The sequence below is a fragment of the Aspergillus puulaauensis genome, chromosome 5, assembly GCF_016861865.1.
Source record: "Aspergillus puulaauensis MK2 DNA, chromosome 5, nearly complete sequence".
Classification (NCBI taxonomy): domain Eukaryota; kingdom Fungi; phylum Ascomycota; class Eurotiomycetes; order Eurotiales; family Aspergillaceae; genus Aspergillus; species Aspergillus puulaauensis.
In genome coordinates, this window is record NC_054861.1 from 1,806,139 (window position 1) to 1,830,493 (window position 24,355).

Genomic DNA, 24,355 nt, shown 5'->3' on the forward strand with positions numbered 1-24,355 from the left:
GCGTCGATGTCGAAATAGTCTTTCTTGACCAGTGTTTCAACCATCGCTTTTTAGTATCGCAAACGACCCAGCTATGGAGGCATACAATGCCAGCAAGACGGAGATCCTAAAGCTAATCTTTCGAACTCTCAGATTGGATTGGAAAACGCCATCACTTTACAGCTGGGTCTCACCAAGGAGAAAAGCTCGCCAACTATTGTTGCATTCGGCAATCTATTCATAATCGCGGATTGGTCTGATCTGGCCCTCCAGGTCAAGCAGTTATTGCCCGCCAACAATCCCATTTCCGTGCATATTGGCGGGGAAATTTTCCCTGGAAGTGTTTACTATTTTTGAGGGTCGTGCTTTGGAGGAAATTGGCTCTCTCAAGGCGGAAACTGGTATTGCAAGACCGGGAGAACGACCAATCTGACGAGCGGAATCTGTAATGGCCGCTCAAATGCTTCTGATCGCCAACGCTTCAACAAGGACGGAACAAAATGAGTGCAGGTAGAGATACAAGAAGGGACGCATTTGCGCTGAAAGTCTGTGGCTATGGAAGTTATTAGATATCGGGGCTGTGCTAATCTATGGACAACGCGAAGAGGTGGGTTGAAGAGAATATGTCACCTGCTACTTTCAGCGTTTCCACGGCTTTCTAGCGGGAGACTACGGAGCAGCTCTGGGACTCTAGAAACCATTGGATACCGCAAGCCAGCAGATCAAGATGCTGATACATCTAATGTCTGAGGTCCTATATGTAGCAGTACACCACCATCTCTTCTTATCCAAACAATAGGGTCCCTTTCCAAAGGACACCCCGCAGGCTTGTTGCTTAATTAAGAGTTCTATTTCCAGAGTATGCGCGAGTCAACTTGGTGCGTGACGCCTGCACTTCATCACACCACCACCCCAGCCACATCAACCAGTAAGAGCGCAAAGGTAACCGCGAACCTGCACACCCCTGTTCGTCCACCCCAATCAGACGGTCTGGGGGCTGCGGCACAGTGAGCTTGCTTAAAGCCAAGACGACGGACCGTTCCTTGACCACGACCCAGTCCCCTGCTTCTGTGGCAGTGTGGTTGCTTTCCTCGCTACCATGCATCTGCGCTGCTATGATGCCTTGACTTAACACTAACTGAGCCACGCAAGTGTGGCAGAGCAGGTGCACCTTAGGCAGACAAGTAAACCCCCTGCACAGTGTGGTATTTGATGAAGTATATAGTCCAGCATCGTTTCCCTCCAAAAAGATCATACCCATCATCCAGATACCAACTCAGATACCAACCCAATAGAACCAACCAACAACCAACCAACCATGCCATCTCAATACTACTCCCACCCACTACCACCTCCCCTCCCCCACCTCTCCGACATAATAAAGCTAAAACCAGAGGGAGATCACCGCTGCCTCGGGTTCGCCTATACCCAAGGCCGCCGCTGCCTCAACCACACAAACGCCCGAGACCGGAAAACAGCCGTTTCCCTTCTTTACAAAGGCACCAGGGACCTCCACCAGGGGCACCACATCGACGACCTCCTCGAAGACCTAGCACCCCTCGTCCTATGCAGGAGATGGCACCAAAACCAGGCAGCGGAGTTTGTCGAGACGTGGCAGCGTCGCGTGCACCGGTTTGAGCGTTCTTATAATACGCCTGCTCTTGCGGCGCCTTCTCAATCTCCACGTACCACCACATCTACGTCTACATCTGCATCTGCATCGGCCCGAAGGTCTAGCAGTGGACAACAGGAATTTGGAGTTGAGCATCTAGAGAGGAGGCTCCATGACATGAGGGTAGGGTTTGAGCTTTCCTATAATACGCTTGCACCTGTGGTGTCTTCTCAACCCCCCCGTACCACCACATCCACGTCTACATCCACATCTGCATCGTCCCGAAGGTCTAGCAGTGGACAGCAGGAACCTGGAGTTGAGCATCTAGAGAGGAGGCTCCATGACATGAGGGTAGAACTTGAGCGACTAAGGGCCTCTGTCTCGAGGACACAGCCGACGGTTCAGAATTTGAGTTCAACTTCAAATGGGCAAGCTCGTGCACCTTCTGCATCTGTTCGTCCAGCCGATGTTGCTGGTGCCAGCGATGGCAGTGCACGCTCCAGACGTACATCGAGTACAAGGTCGTCCGACTCGACAGTATCAAGTCCAGTGACATTAAGCTCTGTTCCAATAAGCCCTGCGTCAACAAGCTTAACATCACCTTTGGATGGCACGCCTCGTCATGTTAGAAGAACAGCTGGGATCACTTTACCTTCGTCTCGCGCGGGCGATGCTACCCGTCGACCGATTGAGGGTGAATGTGGTATTTGTCTGAACCTTCTGCGAAGGACTCGGTCTCGCGCTGGTTCTAGTTCTGGCGATGAAGTAGTGGGTGTTGATACTGCCGAAGATACGGACTCTGGTTATGAGGAGGAAAGTGAGGAGGAAACTGGGGCTGACGAAGGATTGACTTGGTGCAGAGCTCAATGTGGAGTCAACTATCACGCGGAGTGCATTGGGCAGTGGTTGCAGGAGTCCAGGCATCGGAATTGTCCGACTTGTCGGAGTGGGTGGATTGAGTAGGGTGTTTCACCTAGTTGTGCATGCATGTCAGATTGTAATGATGCTTCTTAGGAAGAATATAGTTAATAAGTAACGATATTGAAGCTGATTGTATACCGTTCATCACACTAGAAGGCTTGTAGTTAGTACTAACGAATTTCAACAAAGATACGAGGCAGCCAGAGCTTGTTCAAATATTATATTCGCCTTTAATGTTGAAACTTCAAAGCGCACGCAGCCGATGAGGGCGACACAGAATAGTCTAAACAAGGAATCCACACCCTCTCGCAAGCAACATCTCTCTCCTAGGGGAGAACGGGAAAACAGAAAGCCAAGAACAAAAGACCAAAGCAGATATGTTCCGCTCTCAATTCATTTTGAAACAAACTCATACATTCACATTTATTTATAATTCTTCCGTATGCTCTTACTCCTCATCAATGGTGGCCTTGTAGGCGGCCTCATCAAGCAGGCCATCGGCCTCGGAGGCATCGCTGACCTCAATCTCAGCGATCCAGGCATCGCCCTCGGGGCTCTCGTTGATGAACTTCGCCTTGTCTTCGAGGATAGCATTTGGCTGCACAACCGTGCCGGAGACGGGAGAGAGGACGTCTGAGGCAGACTTGACGGACTCCACGGCACCGACGGGCTCGCCGGCGCTCACTTCGAGGCCGGTCTCGGGGAGCTCAACGAACACAACATCACCAAGGGACTTGGCGGCGTATTCTGTGATGCCGACCTTAGCTGTATAAGGGGTTACCCATGGTTAGTTAACTCTGGTTTGGAAGAATGGGCGTGGGGGGAGCTCACCAGTCTTGCCGTCGTCGGAGAGCTCGACCCATTCGTGGGATTCAGTGTACTTCTTCACTTCCACTATATTTTTGAGAACGAGTAATTAGTATATAATTTACTACAGACAGCGACAAAAGCCAATGGCTTTGTATAGGCGATTTGTGTGCGGTTCTTACAGAATGGGCTCTGCGAAAAGGTGCGGATTGTTCCCCGCGGGAAACCCATTGCGGGCGAGACCCTGCGGACGGAGCTCAGCGGGAGCTTCTGGGCGAGGGCGCGGGAGGCGAAAGGGCGGGCGACACGAGCGGCGGCAGACATTGTGAGAGATTTAAAGCGAAAAAGTGCGAAAAACAGCGAAATTGGACGGATGTAGAGAGGTGTAGGAGAGAGGAAGAGGGAACGGCGGAGGATGATGTCGGGGTTGAGTAGATAAAGCGCCAAGACTGGTCCTGATAAGCGCGTCATGAGCTGTTCCGACTCGGGAAAATCTTCACCTGTGGCCTTCTGCCTCTTCTGCCTTTCTCTTTCCGCGACCCGACCCCAGTCCAGCCTAAACCCCACTTTGTGACGCTTTTTGCTTGTCGTTTACTTGCTCGCGATGCTGTACGAATTGATTGCTATTGTATGCTGCCTTTTTGATCCCATGTTGTGGCTCCCCCCAATGCTGACTTCCCCCTTAGGTCCGTCCGGGCAGTCTGAACGAGGTTCGAGAGTACGTACCCCTACAGCCGAAAACCTACCCGGTTGCCATCCTCCCACCGCGCTATCGACACCCCCAAATCGCTGTGTAATTGAATCAAGTCGAACAAAACTAACACGCACCAGCATCGCCCGTAATACCGGCACCCTCGTCCTGCGCTCCGGCGGCGTAATCCGCGGATTCACCAACTGGGGCGTCTTCCGTCTGCCCAGAACCACAACGAAACATCAAGCCCGTTATACCGATGGCCACCACTTCATCATGCGCTTCGATGCCGCCTCGCCCGTGCAGCTGGGTATCCGTCGAACCCTCGCGCTCGACCCCCGAATGATCCGCTTCTCAGTTATCAAGCTCGGCGACAAGTTGGGAGAGGTCAAGGATATCAGCGGGAGGGTTGAATGGAACGACGTGCGCAGTCTATCGAACTCAATCTAAGATCATGTTTCGGATGGGAGGAACTCGCATTTGACGACGATGGAGGAGCTGGGGTTTGTTACGATACAAAGGCTGGCCGACCTACGGGGATGGGCCTCGGATGTTGATGTTGGATTTACTGTTGGGACGGAAAATACGGATTGATCACCTTGTACATTATCAACGGCATTATCGGCGCATATGGTTTTTGTGTTTTGCTTCTTTAGATCAGGCCATGCCTCGACTTTTTGCTTTATGCCACGTGACTAGCGCTGTGGTGAAGCAAGACAATAAGAACTGTTCACGACTCGGATGTTTTGATATATACGTAGATCTGAGAAATATTATGCAATTTAGGAATGGGGATTGGATCAGTATAACCAACCTCGGAGAGCGGGTTTGTTATGGAGTTCAAGATATATACCGCCGAGGTTGGTCCATGCAGCTGCAAGATTTCAACATTGCATTCAAATATTCTGACTATTGTTGAGGTCCGTGATCCAACCCTTGTGTTACGCCATACTAATTACATAGCTCATTCCTAGTACGCCATCTTTGGCACATGCCAACTGAAAAAGAAAGAAACCCCAAATCAGAAGCTCGACCACGACGAACGCTCAACAGGACGTTCTTGCACGCCTTGCTCCAAATCCCTACGCTCACTCTTACTCTTCCTACCCTTCTTATTCTTCTCCTCCCTACCCAGATAAGTCGATGGCTCCAGGGAATTCAGATAATCCTCCTCATCATCCAAGTCACGATGAGTGAAATAGAAACACGTTCCACCGAAGAACGCCAACACGGCAACGAATCCATAGTTCCACTTCAGGAGGGGATCCTCGCTCAATATCGTGAGACCCTGCTGCAGAGCCGCGGCGACGGTGTTTGACATGAGGTACAACGACTGCACGACGCTCTTCATGTTCTTGGGCGCCTTGGTGTACGCGTACTCGTAGCCGGTGATTGTTGTAAAGATTTCGCTGACCGCGATGAGGACGTAGGTGATTGTTTGGAACCAGACGCTGATGGGGGTGGGTTTGTCGCAGGTACTTGCGTGGTTATGGCATGGGCTGAGGACGTAGATGTAGTGCTGGGTGACGGTTGCGGTGATCATGGAGAGGGACGCGATAATGTACCCGACATAGATGCGTTTTATGGGGGTGAAGTTGAACCCGAGTTTACTGATGAGGGGGTAGATGAATTGGTCCATGAGTGGGATGGTGATGATTAGGAAGAGAGGGTCTAGGTTGTTGATTATGTCGTTGGGCGCGCCGTGAAGTTCCATTGTCGCGGCTTGGGAAGTCAGGTTACTGGTCATTTGTCCGAAGGCGAACCCTAGATGGTGTGGTGTTAATACCATGTTTGCCTGTTTGTCACTGGGGTGAGTGTGGAACATACAGTAGACGGGATACCAAGCGAAAACGCCGCATGCTTTGACGGCTCTGCGCACTTCATCGACCCATTGGTCATCAAATGTCATCCAGTACGGACGACGACAGACACGTATCTTGCTGGGCTTCGCATTTTCCCAAAAGTCAGGCGATCTGCAGTTCTTGATACTGTTCAAGTAAGCAAACTGATCGAGAAGCCACCAGGTGTTAATGGGTAGGGAAACTGGATGAAGTCAAACACTAAATACTCACAGTCGAATGGGGTTCCAGGACCAATGAGGTCTCAACGCATAAACACATAGCCTAAAGGCTTTTGCAACAACGGATCCCGTAGGGGGTGTGGTATGGTACTTGTGTCGACAGAGGAACAAGACCAGAGGACACAACGAAAATAGCAGGGTAGGAATTGTAAATGACAGCCAAAATCCAATGTACTTCTCCGCGTAGACCATGGAAATGGAAACGGCCAAGCCACCAACGTTGATCATGAGGTAGAAGTACATGAAGATACGGGAGATCGTCTGCACTGGGTCCACTATGCATCTTTCTCCGGTTTGGGGATCGGTTCTGATGTAGGGTTTGGCGTGCTGATGTTGCTCAGCGATCAATGGGGCAATATTGGACCTGTGCCTGTTAGTAGGGCTCATGCCTCCATGATCGATTACTTACTTGAAGCCGCCGACGCCGATACCGAAGACAACAAGACCGGCGGAAAAGCAGATAATAGCAATATCGGGATGTTGAATGACAGGGGGAAGAGCGGATACGATGAGGATAATGTGTCCAAGCATAGCAAAGATAAACGACGCCTGGATTGTCTTCAGACGACCCCAGAATTCGTCGGCAATCCATGCTCCGAAGATTGGGGTTAAGTAGCACCAGAAAGTATTGACTAGGGCCCACATCAGCACATGTTGATAAGGACCCATGGTTGTAAGTGTTGTGTGACAACACGAAGAACTCACAAGTGATTAAAGCAGTTGCTGCCCTCTGACCATGTCCAAGAGCCCCGGGTTGTCCACTAAATCCGGCACCAGTAGTCGAGTTGGGAGGCAAAGGCTGCTGGATGAAGTTGGTAACTAAAAGGTTAGCATCCATACTGATAGAACAGTAACACTGAGGATGCCCAAGCAGACATACAAACAGCGGCTGTTCCATAATACGAGAACCTCTCGCACAGCTCGACAAAGGCAATGGTATACGCAGTCCAGCGGACATTGCCAGCAACACGGGGAAGGGTCTTGAACTCCTCTTCAGTTGGATATTCACGTTCAGAGTTACTCGATGAAGACTTAGCGGCTATCGCTGCGGCTTTCCTCTCCTCTTGGAGTCGTCTCTCTGCCAGTTTGGCGGTATAGCAAGTCATGTCCGCAGACTCCCTCATTCTGGAGAGAACCATGGCTGGAGATGAGCAATTGGCAGTCACCAAGGCTAGAATGGGATATGACGAGAAGAAGAGGACGAAGATGAGAACGAGGAAGGGAAGAAGAGAAAGGAAAGAGAAGAGGCAGGGAGAATTGAGGGTGGGAGAGCAACCCAGCGCATGTTGTGTTGTGATTGATATTTGCTCAAAATACTCCCCACCCACATTCACTTTGGACCTTTCTGCACCCAGTCACCCAGGGCCTGGAAGAAAAACCTGCGCTGCGCGCATATCCACATTGCCCATTGCTTTAATGGACACCGAAGGTTGTGTTAACCTGCCCAGGTTTGGTTTCACTTTTGGGTTGTCGAAGGTAGAAAGCTCACCCCCCTCCCATTCCTCCACCTATCCTTTATACTCACAACTCTCAAACCCTGTAATGGCCATGACCACAAATTGAGAACCTCAAAGGAGTTAGAAGAGTGTGAGCGCCAGACTCTCATTGAGAATATGAAAGAAAAGACGGCCAATGTCAACAAATTGACCCAGTATCTCTGGCTATCTGACCTGGGCCGATTTCGAAGCTTCCAGATGTACGTACAGTCTCCCATTACAGGAACATTTCCTTTGAACCATGGACGATACCGCAAAGCCATTTGCGAGTGTAAGACTCTTTATCTCTAATGATCCTTTCCCTTCACACGGGGCGGCTTATGATTCCTGATGTATAGGGCTCGCGAAATCTCGAAAAAGAAAGGCCGGAGAATGACGATAAAAACAACACTGAACAAACAGCTCAATCCACAAAAGGAACTCGAGAAGCCTCCAAGAGTGTAAGTTATCTAATGTTTACTCTTTAGTGTTGGGATAACAATCACTGACCGAGTTAGTGTCTTGAGAGATATTCCAGCAAATGCTGAACCCATCGAAGTGGCACACATTTTTCCTTCTGCGCTTCGTGCGAGAGAATTTTATATGGAATCAAACTACTGGGCGGTCCTTCGCATGTTTTTGAGTGAGGAAAGGTCCAACTATGGGCTGATGCAGTAAAGGGCAAGGAAACGACTGCCCATCTCTGTATGTGTCGAAACGCATATGGACTTTGGGGAATGGCACGCTTTGCGTTCAACACCACAAACGAGGGAAAGATCCCTATCCCATCGTCAGACATTCTTGAAATGCAATGTTATCTAAATCGGGTCGCTGCGTTCAAGGCCTACGTGCTGAGACAAGCTGTGTAGCCTCCATTCATGATATACCTATGTAAGAATACACATGTAGAGTATTAGAAGCAGAACTATTTTGATTTACAATTGTTTTTAGAGCCGACGTGATATATCTGTATAGGACCTTCCCAATGACTATCATTCGTTAAGGGAAACAATAGAAAATGACGGTGATTCATTCAACTGCGTCCATGTCTAAGTTGATGAGACGAACCAAGCAAGAACAACATTTCTTTACTCCGCAACCTTCTTGGGAATTTCATGATTTGTGATAAAAGCCAATACCAGCATCAGCATCTAAATGAGCCATCCGGAACAAATCGATCTCTAGTGCATCAGAAAGCCTGCCATCTTAGCAAGGCGTGATATTTCAGCGCGGCTTCCAGCCATTTCAGGAGTACTCTAGATTGCAAACTTGATTTTCTTTTTTTTCTTTTCGATTAGGTATGTACACAGTGAATGACATGAGTGCTCGATCCACGCTCCTAAACGCGCAAGCCATTGACATCTTGACATAAACAAATGACAGATATAAAATAAAACAAGGTGAGAGACATATAAGACAATTAATTTCCAGATATACTAGGCTCTTTCCAGGTTCAGTCGCCTACCAAGAGCCAACAGACGGAGAAGCATAAGTCCCAGCAACCGTCTCCCCACTACACTGACTCGGAACCTCACTCGCTGTTGACGACCCCCAAGACAACGGCACCTGGCCATTCCTTCGCGCAACGGTCGTCAAAAACGATGCAAAGGACCAAGTTAGCAACGTTGCAGAGGCAGGGTCACCGCTGTCCCGGGAGAACTGCTCCGCCAACGCGCCGTCGCTCGGGGTATACGCCTGCACGATACCGATGAAGCCGTCGGCGTAGGCTTTGACTGCGCTAGTGATGGACTCGTACTCGGAAGAGGAGCTGGCGAAAGATCCGGTTTGCGTGTTGTTGACGAGGTCGGTGAAGAAGGGGAGGGAGACGTTTGTTATATCGATGCTGCCTTGTTTGTCCCATTGGTAGAGGGCATCGTACAGCTGTTCGGCGGCGGCAAGTGTCGTGAGGTACCTGAGGTCGGTAAGTATAACAAGAAAGGAAAGTAACTTGGGTTATGCTGACCATGGGTTTCCTCCTTGGTAGGTATCTTCTGAATAACGGCCAGTCGCAACTGCTTTACCTGCACCGATGCCACTATTAATTCCATATATATCGCGGAACGAATCGACATAGACCTTATGGTTAGCCAGTGCCTTCGCCGAACAAGGCTGGAAAGTCGCATCATCACAGCCAGCCTCCGGGTCAAACAAGTTCAGCGAAGCAATAACCGAGTTAGCATCAACACCAGCACGGCCGTTCGTCGGACTATTCGAGACAATGGCAGAGCCATCCCAGAATTCCTGAAGATGACACAATATCTGAGGAGCCACCGAGCACGAATCACACGTTTCCCCTAGAGCTTCAGCAAAGGCCGCGCCCTCAACCAGCGCTTTGAACTGCACGGCCGTGGTGAAGAACGATGTCCCTTCCACTTCCTCCCAAAGATCAAAGCCTGTTTCGTTCCAGTACTCGCCAACGTATGCAAGGTCGTTCTGGACAATTGGCCAGATGTTGGATGATACTAGGGACGTGCTCCCATTCTTCGCGAGGTAATTCCCGTATGCTATTAGGGCAGAGGCGCGCAGAGCAGGTCCGTCACTCTGTGGGCGGCCCCATTCATCGGTGAACTGGCTCAGGTCGACGTTGAATTTAGGCTCGCCGAGCCCAGATCCATCGGAGAGGCCGCCTGAGGGATTGTCCACTGACTGGAGGGTTGCTTGCGAGTCGACGTAGTTCTGGATCGTGGATTCGAGGTCTGCGTTTCCGGCGCGGAGTTCCTCGATGAGAGCGGCCAGTGTCATGCCTGCGTCTCGGGTCCAGGTGTAGAAGTCTGGATTATGGTGGTTATTCATGAGTTCCTATGGTCTAATGCATCTCTACTTACAGTCTGGGTCATCTTTGGATGGAGAGGCAACAACAATGCCGGATGATGCTCCAGAGACGAGACTTCCGTTGGCACCGATGTTGTTCAGGACACCCTGTAGGGATATGGGGGTCTGCGAATTTATAAAGGACTCCACGTCGGCCCTCTTGTACATCGGGTACCGGGGGAAGGCGACAGCCCCGGTTGCAGCGAGGAGAGAAATTGACGACTTCAACAGGGTCATGGTGAGTTAGGCTGTTCAAATTGAAGATTGTGATTGTTAAGGGATTCCATGGCAGATGTTCAACTACGTTTTATACTTTTGCTGGTCATTCACATGGCTTGACATGTACCGTACCTACAGCACCGGATATTGCGCCCACAGGCAACGGGCCGATCAGTCGCAGATAGGGAGCTCCTCCGGTGGAGAGAAGTGTACATCGGTCACTATACGGGGCAGAACAAGCAATCCGGGGCTGACGCCATGTAGAGACAGCCACATCAAGGATTGATCGCCCGGGAGGGCCGGGACAACGCCGGAGGAAGCCCATTACATGCTTCGTCCACGTTCTGATTGCTTAGATGCCATCTCATTACCGACAACTCGCCGGCTGTGGAAATTATGGCGCTTGCGACTGTCTCTCATTTGCGATCTGGTTTAGAAGTGGCTCGACCTCGCTCTGCTGTAATATCCAGTGATAGTGCGATGTCGGACCGACATCTGTCCATACAGCGATGTGAGCATTCACTCCCCTGCTCAGCATGACGACGCTCTAAACTTTAAGCCAGTTTGTCTAATTTTACTTTCTGATGTTTCAGTAAGTACTATACTGGATCTGTTGATGCGGTTAATACAACTGGTCTAAATAATTAATCAATAATCACTCATGCCGAATCGCCAAAGTCTCCCCGCTCGCAACCTGATACATCGCGCCAGAACCATTCACGCCCAGGACCTCAACCTGGGCATCAAAATCCGGTGTAAACTCAATCGGCTTCCCAGGAGCCCAAGCAATCCTCACCACCCCAGAGCCCGCAATAGCAAACGTCCCCTCCATAGTTTGCCAATGTTTCCTCCGCGGCTCAAACCGGATCCTCTCAAACCCAGGACTCCCAGGACTCAGCCCGGCCACATTAGCAACAACATCATGGATAGGCACCGCGCTCCACCCATGACAATCACTCCGCGGCATCGCAGCCGACTCAGCCCACGTCGTGAGATTCTGGCTTATCATAGCAGACCACGGCTCTAATAACATAGGCCGCAGCTGGTCATACAGACCTGTTTTACGCACTGCCTCGAAGACATAGAACCCCATTGCATACGAGCAGCGCGCGTACCCACCCTGTTCCGTAAGAGCCCGGAGGAGAATATCCCTCGCTTCCTCACCCCCAACAGCACCAGAGAGCACCGCAAAAACCTGACAGTGCTGGCTCCGTTCCTCATCTAGACCATCAGGCCCATCGACGAAGAATTCCCCACGCAGACAGTTCTTCACGACTGCATTATTGAGACTCGTCGCCCGCCGGCGGTATTCAGTGCCCGTGTCGCGCCGCCCAATAAAGACGCAGAGCTCTGCTGCTTTCTGCAGCGCGTAGGCGTAGATCAGACTGTTGTACGTGGCTACGCCCGTGCGGTGATACGCTAGCGGCACAGCCAGGTTCCGGAAATCGCCCTTTGCAGATGCAGGGTCGGACCATTCTCTTGTCCAGTCGACGAACGGCCAAGCGTCCCATGCGAAGCGGCCGACGAGGCCGGTCTCATTGAGTCGCTGGTCGAAGTGGTTGAGGATGCCGTCTATAGCACCGAGGTATTGACGGACGAGGGCCGCGTCGCCGAAGTACATCATGTGGTCGTGGACCATGAGGATCCAGTACAGCGAGAAGCATGGGATGTTCACGCCCGGGAATGGAGAGGGAAAGTGAGTCTCGATTAGCCCGTCTGAGCGGCGGCTGGCGTAGAACTCGTGCATGCATTTCCGGGCGAGGCGGTCGTCGTGGGAGAGCTGGTAGGTGAAGAGGATTTGGAGCCGGGCGTCCATGGCGAATTGGTTCTGTTCGTAGAAGGGGCAGTCTTCGTAGGTTTCGTGCATGCAGTTGCGGAGGGTGTTGAGGCTGATTTCCCATGTCTTTGCGGTGTCTGCGGAGGGGAAGTGGGATAGTTGGGTTTTGATGTCGAGTGGGTAGTGTATAGTTCTGTAGTCTACTTGTAGGATTTGTAGAGGAGTGGACGACGTCTCGATGTGCAGCTCGACATATCGGAAGGTGCGGAACCAGAAGGGCTCGTAGGAGACTTGGAAGTTAGCAGGAATATTCCTGTCAATAGTGTAGAAATCATCCTGTCCGACCAGTATTCCAGATGCATCAGCGCGGTCACCCTTGTTGCGGGCGAATGGGTTCGGCGTGAGCGATTCAGACGGCTTTTCGAAGCATTCGGCAGTGCGAATACGAATCCTCGACGCTGCACCTCCTTGGAAATTGAATTGAAGAAATGCAGTCGTTAGGCTTGCTGCATCAAGAACGACGGCTGTTTGGCTGTTTGGTGGTATCTCAACTGCCTCGTTGCTCTGCACAAGACGGTGCCAGCGCACTGTGTCGGATTCTCCGTCACATCTAGCAACAGAGGAGAACTTTGCCTCGATTTCTGGAAACTGTGGAATTGATCGTTCTGCTAGTCTCCACGGATCCAGAATTGGAAGAATTGGGACCTTCATAGTGGACTTGATCGCAGAATCCCAGGTTGAATCATCATATTCAATACCCAGCCAGCCCCTATCTTCTTTGGATCCATCGACATCCTCGCTGACAGACAGAAATGACGGACCAAGAGCCGGATTCCAGTCCTTAGTCGAGAGGATCTTTACAGATTCATCGATTTTGCACCTCCATGATGAGTTTGTCGATATGCCCTACCCAGTTTGGATTAGCTTTTTGGTCAGTCATAGACATTGATACCATACAATTTCCGAACAATGAAGAATAAAACCCGGGATAATCCCTCTCGTCATGGACATATTCCCGGAATGAAACGGGGAATAGCGAAGCACACGGGCAGCGACAACGTTGCTACCAGGGCGAAGCAACGGCGCAACATCCACAGTCTCATAGTTCCACTCCCCCAGATGGCTCTTAGCCGGCCCGAATGCAACGCTCTGCCCGTTGACGAACAGTCTGTACCGCGTGTCCGCAGAGACATGTACCAAGCACTGGACTGAAACATTTTCGACAGTGAAAGTCTTGCGGAATTGCACAAGGCGCGCGACGTGGTCTCTCTCGTCCCAGTTTGGAGACCAGATCCAGTCGGTGTCTTGACTCCAGTGGCGGCCCATTTCTGGTTTGTTATGGGACCACGAGTGCTGGTTGAAGGCCAGTTCTTTATGAAGGGCCAAGAGATCGATGAGGGCGCGATATCCGAGTGATCGGGAACGTGGCGAGTGGGCGAGGATATAGAGGACTTAACGTTGTGCTGGCCGATGTCGGATTTCCCGTGTCGTAGTGCTCGGTGTAGTTCACCCCGAGCCCTACCCCGGATATCCCACGACCACCTTTCCGGCCTCTCCACACTTCCCCGTATATAAGTTTGATTTGGGTCCTTTTGTGGAGATTCAGGATATCCCTTTTGTATATGTTATGGTTCAACATGTCACCCCGAACAGACCATGAAAAGGCCACGATCGAGCACCTTGACGACGCCGTCCGAACCTACGGATCCGACGAGGAATCCAAGTCGGCATGGCAGACGCTGAAAGGCAACCCGAAGATCATTGCACTTTGTTTCTTCGCAAATGTCGGCCCGTTGATGTACGGCTTCGACAACCTGGCTACCTCGCTCTGTCTCTCCATGCCTGCTTTCGAGTACGCGCACAACCCTAACCACCTAACCATCTAACTAACAGCTTGCCTAGACTTCAGTTTGGAGAAATGGTAGATGGATCTCCAGTAATCGCAGCATGGTGGCAGTCCGTCTGGAATGCAATGGGTCAGATTGGAACTATGCTGGGTGCAGTGGCCGTCGGCTTCATTGCCGACCGGTTTGGACGACGAGTGTGCTTTGCCGTCTCAGCGGTCTTTTCTGCTGCTGGTATAGCGGTTTTGTATATCTGCACCACGCCTGGCATCTTTCTTGCAGGGAAGACTATTAATGCTCTATCGTTGGGAATGGCGATTTCTGCTGGCCAGACTTACGTTGCGGAGATTACGCCTGTCGCTATGCGTGGCATTGCCCTTTCAGGGTTCACATTTAGTATGGTCAGTACAGATTTACGTATTTCCCTTCCCCACTGCTGATGATATGACTAGAATCTGGGATACATGATTGCCGCCTCGGTCGCCTTCAAACGGCTAACTATTATGGATGCATCCGCTTACCGGGTACGTCCATATCCAGGCAACATGTCCAACGGACTAATAATATGATCTATCGCAGGTCCTCTTCGCAGCAGCATGGGCCTGGCCCGGCCTAATGCTCCTCCTCTTCTCCATCATCCCCGAATCCCCCTTCCATCTCGTCCGACAAGGATCCCCCGACAAAGCGCGCAAAGCCCTAATCCAGCTCTCGCCAAAGGGAACAGATGTCACCACGCAGCTCACAGCAATAGAGTGGCTAGTCGAGGACGAGCGTTCCCTAGCCAGCGAAGCCCAATCCGCTTCTTTCCTCGAACTCTTCAGCAAAGATAACATCCGCCGAACCAGGATTATCATCTACTGCAACGCCCTTAACCAGATGATCGGGGCTACTTTCATTGGCAACGGGCCGTACTTTTTGATCTCGGCGGGTCTGCCCTCTTCGTCAACGGGGATGCTGGTTGAGATTGGAATCGCGTTTGCTATCTGCAGTAGTATTATAACGTGGTTCCTTATCCCGCGGACGGGGAATCGCACCCTCATGCTCTGGGGGACGGCCGGGTCGGCGCTATTCTTTATTATCATCGGCGTCTCTGGGTGTTTCTATACGAAAGCAGCGAAATGGTATTCCCCTGCGCCTATGATCTATCCCTAGGTACTTAGATCCTTAGATCCTCTCGCTAATCAAACCCTCGATAGGACAACCGGAATAGGGCTGCAGTTAATCTGGTGGTCTATCGGGCCGTGCATCGGGCCCGCAATGAGTGTCGCGGGACAGGTATCGCAGGCCCGTCTTCGCGCGAAATCCCAGTCGCTGGGGTTCGGGTTTAATTATTTCTTCTCTGCTGTTTGGAATGTCTGTGTGCCTTATATGTTCAATACAGATCAGGGGAACCTTGGTGGCAAGATGGGGTTTGTTTACCTTGCCACTGCTGTTATTGCATGGGTTGCTATCTTCTTTGATGTCCCGGAGACGAAGGGGCGGTCGTTTGCTGAGCTGGATGAGATGTTTCAGGAGGGATTGCCTGCTAGGAGGTTTGAGGCTTGGAGGAGAGAGGTTGATGAATGAGATTATTACCGTATATTATTAAATAGGCGCCTTTGAAACTTACAATATTCTATCTCCACTCGCTCTCCGTCTCCAACCAAGCCCTAACATCCTTCAACCCCGGATGCACCCTCTTCAACGCCGCAATATCAGCCCCAAACCCTTCATCGTGGAACCACCGAAACATCAGCCCCGCATCCGGCACCATCCACATCAAAAACCGCGAGACAAACTCCCACGTCGTGGGGACATCCCTCCCCGTGACACTCTTAAACACCCTCGCCAACTCCTCAAACGCCACCTCATCACTAGCCAGCGATATCGCCTTTCCCTGATACTCCCCGTGCTCCAGGAAAGCCTTTGCGCCAAAGAACCCAATATCCGAAACCGCAACAACCTGCAGCGGTCTTCCCTGCAGCGCAACCTTGTACGTGGTCGCCCACAATTTCCCCGCGAAACCGGGCACAAGCCCGCCGTCTAGGAATGTAGCAGGGCGGAGGATTGTCCAGGTCATGTCTGTGCCCTTGGAGCGGTCGATGAGGTGGAGTTCGATGTTGTGCTTGTTGATGAAATGCGGGATGGTTGTGGGGTTGTTGAGGGAGTTGTCGCCGCCGCGGTCGACGGATGCATAGACGAAGTGTTTGATGTTGTTTCGGAGTGCGGCGTCTACGAGGTTCTTTCCTTGGTGTTCTTCGAGTTCGGTGTTTCCGCTGAAGGAGGCGACCTGCACGCTAAAGACACCCCAGATTGGACTCGATGTGACCTTCTTTGCGTTACGGAAGATGTCATCTGGCTGGTCTAGCGTTCCCTGCACCAGCTTGATCTTGGGTGATTTGTCTGCGAGTTTCTGCGCGCTAGAGGATTTGGTGTTGCGGGTGACAGCTAGGATCTCGACATCGGCGTCTTGTTGGAGGAGATTGTCGATTACGCTGCCGCCTTGTTTGCCTGTGGCGCCTGTGATGAGGATTGTTTTTGTCATTGCTGTTATTATCTTGGAGTGGTGATATTAAGCGGGTTGGATTTGTAGGCCGGGGTCAATAGATGAGACTAACTGTGGGGACTGGATCAAAATATGTCAAGGCGAGAGAAGTCTGTTTATATACTATGGTCTTAGTGAGTGGCTTTTCTGGATTAATTACAGTTGAGGTCGTGATTTCATGATTGCTAATGCTGCTGGTCATCTCGGCCTGTCGGGAAACCGAATCCCCGACCGCCGATGCTGACCAGCCCTAACTGAGAATTACAAAGCTGCTTGTATCGAGGTATGGGTGGAATGGAGTGGAATGGAAGAATTTTGCTGGTATGGTGTTCAATATTTAGCATTAAAATCGAATATCCTTACCTTCTGCAAACTCGTCTCCGCATAGTAGACCGGGGTTAGACATCTACCGAGAGGTATCCTGGTCACCGAAATAGGGCTCCGAATGGGATAGAGACCATTTCCTGCAGATACTTCATAATATCGCGAAGTGTCTTATGGAAAAATAATCTCCATCATGATTATAGTGTCACTGTTGGTGGCAGGTGTGACCCGTCCTGGGGTTATACAACATGCAGCCCCGGTGATACAGAATTTGGCCCGTCAGAAAGGCCCGCCCCGTCGAAACCGGTTCATGCAAGGCATTGTCTGTCAAATGTCAATGCTTACGCTGTTCAAAATCTGTACTTGCTGCTCTGTGCACGGGCGCTGCGGGATATGGCTAGTACTTATGTGCTGGCTGTCGCTATTGAAATGCTTGCGAATCTTCATATATCAGCTTCCAACTCTCGCTGGAGTCGCGATTGTACGAGATGGTGCATCGAAAATACGAGCTCAGTATAGAATGGTTACGTGGTTTATTTATATCCGTAACATTCAGGCTGTTGTCCATCTTCGGGTCGCAGCATCATCCTTACTCAGAGTAGCGAAAGTCCACGTCAGAATAGGGGGAGCATCAGCAGAAGTACTGGATTGGCGTTGTGATTTATTGAGGGTTAATTTGGACATCTCATGAGTTCTACTGTTTTGCAGAGTGGCTAAATACTATGTCCACTCCACACATGCCATACTCTTGAAGGAATAATTCATGTCGAAAAGCCCACGCAACGTCGTTCCTACCTGCATGATTAATATGAGAGAAACGACGCGAGATTACTTATCATCAGGCGTGGAGCAAAAGAAGGTGGTCAAACTCGATGTATAAACCTGACATCAGCAAAGCACGTACTTTCGTCCACGCCCATCACAGATTCCAAATCTCAATCGACCCAAAATGAGCACGCCCAGATCATCAACTGCATGGTCGCGGCCAATCTACGCATAGTCCCGGTCGGCGCATCAACCACACTCAAACGGCCAACCCGCGCCGCAAGCAGGGGCCCGGACAAACCGACCCGCGGCCTGTTCTGAGTCTGACTCAAGCACGTCCAGATGAAAATCGTTTTCCTTTCATTTCAGTCCCACTGATCACGATCACGATTACGGGCCGGCCCCCGGGCCCTCGATCAGCTCACTCGGTGGCAATCCGTGGCCCCGGTGGCTGCAGGCTAAGCCGTTTGACAGTTGATACATCAATTCCGCAGCACAAAGAGATCTCCAGGGCCGCTTTTGATTGGATCAGATGTGTGCTTCGTCACTTCGTCACTTGCGGGTTTCGTTCCCCGAGGCCCTAGTTGGCTGGCTGATACCTAAAATCTCGAGGGCTCAGGTAGCACCGCCGCGTTTTCTCATGATCGGCTGATGGGATGTGTGAAGCGGCAGGAGGGACCTGTCCAAACGCAAAACAAAGAGAGTCTGAGGCTGCGAGCCCGGGAGCTTGGATTATGGGTCGCGAATCGTCAGTGTCAGTGCTAATTTTGGATTGGTTGGTCTTGGGGGCTTTTTCTGGTCCTCAGCTGGTGAAGATGGTGAGAAGAATCGTATAAGTCACATCTGGGTCGCAATTCTGGATCAGATCGCTTCGTTTTGATTAACTATTTGCATTCATCTTCATGATCTGTGCATTATTTGATTTTATTCTCCTGCGGGGTACTCCCCTTGAAATAAAACAGATCGATGCCCCCGTTTACAGCCACATCCATCTATTATTCCCTTTCCACAACTCGGCCATCAACACAGCAAAGAGATAATCTTCCAGCGGTCTCACACAGAAACGAAAACACTTCCCTCTCTCCACCCGCCAAAGCAGGACTCATCCTTGGACTTGTAGGTGAGTGGTCGCAGTCAACCCTAGTAACACAGAGGACAATAATAACAAGGAATGCCAATAACAGGAATCACTGCGATACTCATTCTCATCATCACAATGCGCATCAAACAAAACTCAGGCCTCACCATCCGCTCGCTCTTCTCGCGGCGCTCCAAGCAAGCGAAGAATGAGAGGGCGCCGAAGCGGTGCTCAACCAGTGCCTCTGACCACAATGACTCCGGATCGACGCTGCGAACAGCCAGACCAAAAGCCCTCGACAAGGAACTCGAAATCCTCGGGCTTCTTGTTGATCCTCGCAAGGAACTCCCACCGACTCCGATTCCGCAAAACTCGCACTCACAGCCACGACCTTCTTCCGCATCCGCACGCAGGCCGATGACAGCTACACCCCCTCCACACAACCTCTCCCTATTCCCAGCCGTACATACATACCAAGACCCAGACTTCCAAGAGCAAGAACACGACGAGTCCACAACATCATCAAGCCAAACACACGAACCTCACCACCCTCCGTCCCCGCTCCTCCCTCCCACCCCATCACTCTGGCTCCCACTCCAAACACAACGGGCACCACAACAACCAGCAGAGCCGGATCTCAGCATCCCATCCAGTCCAGCCCTGAGTTATCGAACCTTCGCCACGCGGTCATCAGGGATATTCCCGTGGGGCACGGAGCCTCATGCCGTAGATGATGGGATCGCGTCGGATACGTTGTTGGACGACCAGGTGCTTGTGCTGCCGTCGCCGCCCAGGTTTGCGCGTTCGTATGGGTGGAGTGGGATATAAACTTGGCTCGTTCATTCATTGGGGTTTGGAGTAAGGAATATTACTTAGACAGGGTGTGTATGATGTTATGACTATATGACTTTTAATGATTAGTATTTCTTTCGCATTGTATTAGTGTCAGCTAATTTAATATTTACTATATTTGATTAATTATGCAGAGGCTCCTATATTATTAAAGTAACCTGGATCTTTTGTAGTACCATCTCAAACCCCAGTCCTGGGGTCAAACTGGCCACTGATGATGTCCCTGTTCCAATGAAGACGGGAGAAACGAGCTTGACACTTTCATTCAAGCCATTCCTTATTTGGAATACATCTGATGGCTTCAAATAAGACAAAGTGATAATTACAACAGCCTGTAAACGCAGTGCAGTGAAAGACCTTTGTACCAGAACAACATTGATGCTAATACGCTTTGTATACTTCAGCTACCTTATTGCTGTTTCCCCTGATTCTCTCCTGTGACATCACATAAAGAACTAGTTCCTATATTGTTCATTATAGCAACACTATGATAGAAGCAAGATATCGAGCTTTTGTTATTCAAACCTTCAAGTGTATAATATGTTTGAAACTAATAATGCAATGGTTCCCCATCAAGGTGATTGTTTTCCCAGTTCATTATCTCTTCTTTTCTCCCTTGTACAATTACTAGAATGCTCTTTCCAGGCCACATACTTCGCAGACCAAACAGCTATATAGATCTCAAGATCCCTCACCAACGCCAATCTCCCCAGCGCTCTCATCCCAAGCACAGCCTCATCGACACCCAAAAAGCAAACACCATATCTCATATCTAAAACCAAATTAATATGTCTGACTCACCTGATTTTCATCACTACTCTCGGCTTCTGGTCAAGAAACTCGCCAGTCTTCAAGCCAGATATGACAGCGAGCCTCAATCCGAGCAAAAAGCAAAGATCACAGAAGCACGCAAACGCTTTTTCGAGTGGGCTTCAAAAGTCGACCTCTCCGGGAAGCTGACCAAAGTACCGCTCGAGGACCGTCTTGATTTTGGTAGTGAGATTATGGTTTTCAAACTCACTCTGGAGAGGATTTCGGATATTGTATACACGTGTAAGTTATATATAACTAATACCTAGTATATCCCCCTTGGCTTCGGGGATATCTAACTAACGAATGCAGTGGATAATTATTTTGGGTGCGGTGAACTTGAAGACCTTCATTGCCGTCTTAGTGGCCTGGTCAGACGCGATCTGAACAGCCCTGATGTGAGCGACAAAGTCAAGATTGAAAGGCGTGTTCAAAAACTGTGTGACGACATCGACTATCTCCATGCCAATAAACTCGCGATCGAGTTTGAAGTGAGTCGACTGATACAACTTCAGTTTCGATAAGGGTTGGTGCCGGTGCTAGTTTATTGGCAAGAATGGCTTAATTTATATATTTTTCTTTGATATCAATATAATTCACCGGTTGCAGGTTTCAGTTTCATTCTGTAGTCTTACCTTGCTGTAACCTTTCAAGAAAGTTGCTTAGAGCTCATCTGTAGTCCTTTGAGCTTGGTCTAATAAACTGTATCAGCTTGCCTTTTCTCTATTGACCCGACGGGGGATAAATTCATGGATGGTTTGCTAATCGAGTAAAACAAAGTAGAAACATATACCTGACATACAAAGACGTGAGAATATATTGCTAAATACTTCGCCTCAACGAGACATCAATGTTGGAACTATAACTCATCACCCTGGCTAGACTTTCCATCTAAATCGAGTTTCGGAATCCAAGTTCCGTTTCAACGACTGGCACTCGGACCATGGCCCTGCACCCCGTCCCATCCCCCAGGGCAAGCTCAGACTCATCCCTGTTTCAGAACGCATAACAAAACCAATTCACCGGTGACGCTTATCTGCACTGGGTGAAACACTGGCGTCCTCAAGTCGAACCTGGATCGGATCTTCAATCATCCCTGTTCCGGGAAATGCGGATCGCCTCGAGAGGTTGGTCAGTAGGGGGATCTTGCCTCCACTTCATGGAGTTCAGGGATTTAGATCAGCGCTGCTAGAGTCGAAGGTATCTCTCCATGATCTTCCTGGTGGAGATTAGAAACAATTGGAAGCGGCTTCTGGAAAGCTTCTAGGGCTCAAGAGCTTGGCCTAGACTGCTCACTGCATTAGAGACCGTGGCGATGGAGTCGGGTCTCGCTTTCTGGACTATACTGCTTTGGTCTAATGCTCAATCCCTATAAATTGTTTCACATTAAAATTATGCACAACCTCTTCGTATATTTTGGTGATCAGTAAACGAGCATTAGTCCCGAACTCCACGCTAATCCACGTCTAGAAATGACAGGGCTTCCTTTAGTCTGCGGCCGTTTACCCTTCATCAGAGGATATGAGTGATGAGAGTTTGCTCAGTGAAAAAATATCCTCAATTTTTGAGCTCCCGGCACCAGCCAAGCCATGGCGGCCGCGCGACAGATCTTCCTTCAACTGTTCAATCTTCTCCCCGCGACTACTTTGGTGCAGAATATTCCCTATAGCGGCATGGATCGAAAGGAGAATGGCGCTTGGGAGTGGATATCTCGAATCATAGCTTCTCAGCTTCACAATCCTATCACGAGGCGCAAACACCATAAAGTAGCTGGGTAATTCGGAAAACCCCTTGAAATAATAGTGGTTAGGGGTCTGCGTGGCTTCGAGGACAAAGTGGAACATCTCGAACTCGCGACGAATCGATACGGCCATAATCATCCTGTTTTGTTCTTTCTCGAATTCGAAGATATCCGGCAGAGACGGCGAATTCTGCTGATCGAGGATACGGAATCTGAAGTACCGCTGGAGGTTATCCCACACTTTCCCATGCTGGTATCTCTCGTCCATATCTGAGCTCTGTGGGTGATGTTGGAGAACCCCCCGCTTGATATCCATGGCCATGTCTAATGGGATGATATGGGCAGCACTGAGCTGAATTTCGGTCGATTTCCCGAATTTGTTCAAGTGCCGCGCCGTGATGGGAACCCCTGTGATGACGCACCGGTTCCCGTCTCTTGACAGACACTTATTGCATATCGACTTTTCGATAGACTTCACTATCTCAGGTCGGGGAGATAACATGGGTCGTAACAGCCCAAACTCGATGCGCTCTACTAGCTGGCGTAGTTCTTCATCACCCAAGCACCTCGCCACATCCTTTAGGAGGTGTTTCTGTCCAAGGTCTGGTATATATTCAAAGAAAATCCTCAGAAACTCCACAGTGTCATCTTTCGCTTTTGTCGCCTTATACCTAGCAAGCTTCCAATTCATAAACCATTCGTTGGCCAACAGCGGGAGAAGGATCCGGATAAGATAGGAGAACAGGATGCGTCGTTTCTTTCCTGGCGACATCTTTAGCTGGTTATTGGGATGGAAGAGAAGTCAAGAGACAGTTGAGAAATCATTGAGACTGCAGACTTCAACTGCTGCGGTACCATGACGAATTTCTGCAACCACCCTTTGCAGAACTTTGTATAAAGTTTCAATCTAATCGCCATCCCACAGGACTGGCTGAAGGTAGACTTTCTCGCATGATGACATACATAATGGCTAGAATGGTAATGACACGACCGGGCGGTCGACTGCCTCAGGCTCAGATTGTGTTGCCAAAGCCGTTGCATCTTGTTGACTTCCATCGCTCCTTCCTTGCTGTACTTCCCCCTCTCGTCATTACGGAGATTGCATTTCCCTCTGATGTACGGAGTAAATCCAATTTGACCAACCATGAACACTACCTACATCATGATACGTTTTTTCTCAGACAGAACTTTCCGGGTATTTAGTATACGAACTGGAGGCCTCTTGTCTCTATTACTTAGTGCAAGTACTATGTATGTGTTACCCACCACAATCGCTTCAAGGGCCAAGGAACCTTTCCAGAATCTTCACAAAAACAAACTACCCTAGCGCCCTCGGTAAATCGGCAAGCGGCGAGTCAGAAAGAAAACCTAAAACTGACTCTGGCTGTCCGAGTCAGATCATGAATGGGGTGATTGCCCTGGATCGACTCTTCTGGAACAACCGGGATGTTGCACTTGCATCCGAATCGTTTCTATTTCTGCTAGTGTGCTGCAGGACCGGAGAAGCTGCGTCTCTCCCCGTGCAGGGTGCTTATTTACGAAGTACTAGGTGGACCAACTGACTAGTAGAGTACCTCAATGGCTGAGGTGATTATCCTCAGGATCCAAGTACGGCCTCAAGTTCGGATATCGGAGTCTTCGCCGCGCGAATCAGGGTGCAGTGGATGGAAACACATGCATGCATGTGCTAAAGAAGTGGAGCTATCCTAGATATCTACAGTACTTTCCATAAGTGCTGAATACGAGTCGCAAGTCTGCAGTGCGGGTTTTCAGTGCGGATATTCAAGGACCGCGCAGCAGCCGAGTCATGCTGCGGCTAATGTGGAATACAGGATCGTTATTTCCAAACCGAAGGACCTTTTTTATTTCGATTACACATGAAGTCTCAGCATCAACCTATTGCATCCAGGCATTCGGTGATCCGATGTCCGGGCCTAGGTAGATACTTGAAGGAATCGTCAGGGCTCGGACCGGCCTGTGCCGTTTTCAACATTTTCTACTCAGCCGTTACCTACACTGGTAGATACCCAAAGCTGCCTATATTC

General features: G+C 50.1%; 11 protein-coding genes across 11 annotated transcripts; 5 read left to right on the plus strand and 6 right to left on the minus strand.

Annotated features, from left to right (window-relative positions):
• Nucleotides 1-1,297: 1,297 nt before the first annotated feature.
• On the plus strand, nucleotides 1,298-2,554 carry APUU_50696S (uncharacterized protein; the record flags this gene model as incomplete). Its single annotated transcript, XM_041705722.1, has 1 exon — nucleotides 1,298-2,554. The coding sequence occupies one exon, from the start codon at nucleotides 1,298-1,300 to the stop codon at nucleotides 2,552-2,554; it is 1,257 nt and encodes a 418-aa protein (XP_041558179.1).
• A 406-nt stretch (nucleotides 2,555-2,960) lies between these two features.
• Nucleotides 2,961-3,643, minus strand: GCV3 (glycine decarboxylase subunit H; the record flags this gene model as incomplete). Its single annotated transcript, XM_041705723.1, has 3 exons — nucleotides 2,961-3,277; nucleotides 3,344-3,406; nucleotides 3,502-3,643. 3 exons carry the CDS (start codon nucleotides 3,641-3,643, stop codon nucleotides 2,961-2,963), a joined length of 522 nt encoding a protein of 173 aa, XP_041558180.1.
• A 280-nt stretch (nucleotides 3,644-3,923) lies between these two features.
• Nucleotides 3,924-4,460, plus strand: APUU_50698S (mitochondrial 37S ribosomal protein bS6m; the record flags this gene model as incomplete). Its single annotated transcript, XM_041705724.1, has 3 exons — nucleotides 3,924-3,947; nucleotides 4,006-4,037; nucleotides 4,151-4,460. The coding sequence occupies 3 exons, from the start codon at nucleotides 3,924-3,926 to the stop codon at nucleotides 4,458-4,460; spliced, it is 366 nt and encodes a 121-aa protein (XP_041558181.1).
• Nucleotides 4,461-5,031: 571 nt separating this feature from the next.
• Nucleotides 5,032-7,214, minus strand: APUU_50699A (putative MFS peptide transporter; the record flags this gene model as incomplete). The annotated part of the gene is made up of 6 exons (XM_041705725.1): nucleotides 5,032-5,774; nucleotides 5,838-5,998; nucleotides 6,083-6,454; nucleotides 6,500-6,722; nucleotides 6,796-6,909; nucleotides 6,971-7,214. The coding sequence occupies 6 exons, from the start codon at nucleotides 7,212-7,214 to the stop codon at nucleotides 5,032-5,034; spliced, it is 1,857 nt and encodes a 618-aa protein (XP_041558182.1).
• Nucleotides 7,215-8,678: 1,464 nt separating this feature from the next.
• Nucleotides 8,679-10,613, minus strand: APUU_50700A (glycoside hydrolase family 15 protein; the record flags this gene model as incomplete). Its single annotated transcript, XM_041705726.1, has 4 exons — nucleotides 8,679-8,763; nucleotides 9,031-9,477; nucleotides 9,529-10,336; nucleotides 10,391-10,613. The coding sequence occupies 4 exons, from the start codon at nucleotides 10,611-10,613 to the stop codon at nucleotides 8,679-8,681; spliced, it is 1,563 nt and encodes a 520-aa protein (XP_041558183.1).
• Nucleotides 10,614-11,250: 637 nt separating this feature from the next.
• APUU_50701A (uncharacterized protein) lies at nucleotides 11,251-13,698 on the minus strand (the record flags this gene model as incomplete). The annotated part of the gene is made up of 2 exons (XM_041705727.1): nucleotides 11,251-13,278; nucleotides 13,330-13,698. 2 exons carry the CDS (start codon nucleotides 13,696-13,698, stop codon nucleotides 11,251-11,253), a joined length of 2,397 nt encoding a protein of 798 aa, XP_041558184.1.
• Nucleotides 13,699-14,009: 311 nt separating this feature from the next.
• Nucleotides 14,010-15,782, plus strand: APUU_50702S (uncharacterized protein; the record flags this gene model as incomplete). The annotated part of the gene is made up of 5 exons (XM_041705728.1): nucleotides 14,010-14,224; nucleotides 14,275-14,617; nucleotides 14,669-14,740; nucleotides 14,796-15,337; nucleotides 15,413-15,782. 5 exons carry the CDS (start codon nucleotides 14,010-14,012, stop codon nucleotides 15,780-15,782), a joined length of 1,542 nt encoding a protein of 513 aa, XP_041558185.1.
• Nucleotides 15,783-15,831: 49 nt separating this feature from the next.
• APUU_50703A (uncharacterized protein) lies at nucleotides 15,832-16,740 on the minus strand (the record flags this gene model as incomplete). The annotated part of the gene is made up of 1 exon (XM_041705730.1): nucleotides 15,832-16,740. The coding sequence occupies one exon, from the start codon at nucleotides 16,738-16,740 to the stop codon at nucleotides 15,832-15,834; it is 909 nt and encodes a 302-aa protein (XP_041558186.1).
• Nucleotides 16,741-18,795: 2,055 nt separating this feature from the next.
• APUU_50704S (uncharacterized protein) lies at nucleotides 18,796-19,735 on the plus strand (the record flags this gene model as incomplete). Its single annotated transcript, XM_041705731.1, has 2 exons — nucleotides 18,796-18,949; nucleotides 19,014-19,735. 2 exons carry the CDS (start codon nucleotides 18,796-18,798, stop codon nucleotides 19,733-19,735), a joined length of 876 nt encoding a protein of 291 aa, XP_041558187.1.
• Nucleotides 19,736-20,547: 812 nt separating this feature from the next.
• On the plus strand, nucleotides 20,548-21,093 carry APUU_50705S (uncharacterized protein; the record flags this gene model as incomplete). Its single annotated transcript, XM_041705732.1, has 2 exons — nucleotides 20,548-20,812; nucleotides 20,882-21,093. 2 exons carry the CDS (start codon nucleotides 20,548-20,550, stop codon nucleotides 21,091-21,093), a joined length of 477 nt encoding a protein of 158 aa, XP_041558188.1.
• A 978-nt stretch (nucleotides 21,094-22,071) lies between these two features.
• APUU_50706A (uncharacterized protein) lies at nucleotides 22,072-23,082 on the minus strand (the record flags this gene model as incomplete). The annotated part of the gene is made up of 1 exon (XM_041705733.1): nucleotides 22,072-23,082. The coding sequence occupies one exon, from the start codon at nucleotides 23,080-23,082 to the stop codon at nucleotides 22,072-22,074; it is 1,011 nt and encodes a 336-aa protein (XP_041558189.1).
• Between the last annotated feature and the right edge of the window lie 1,273 nt (nucleotides 23,083-24,355).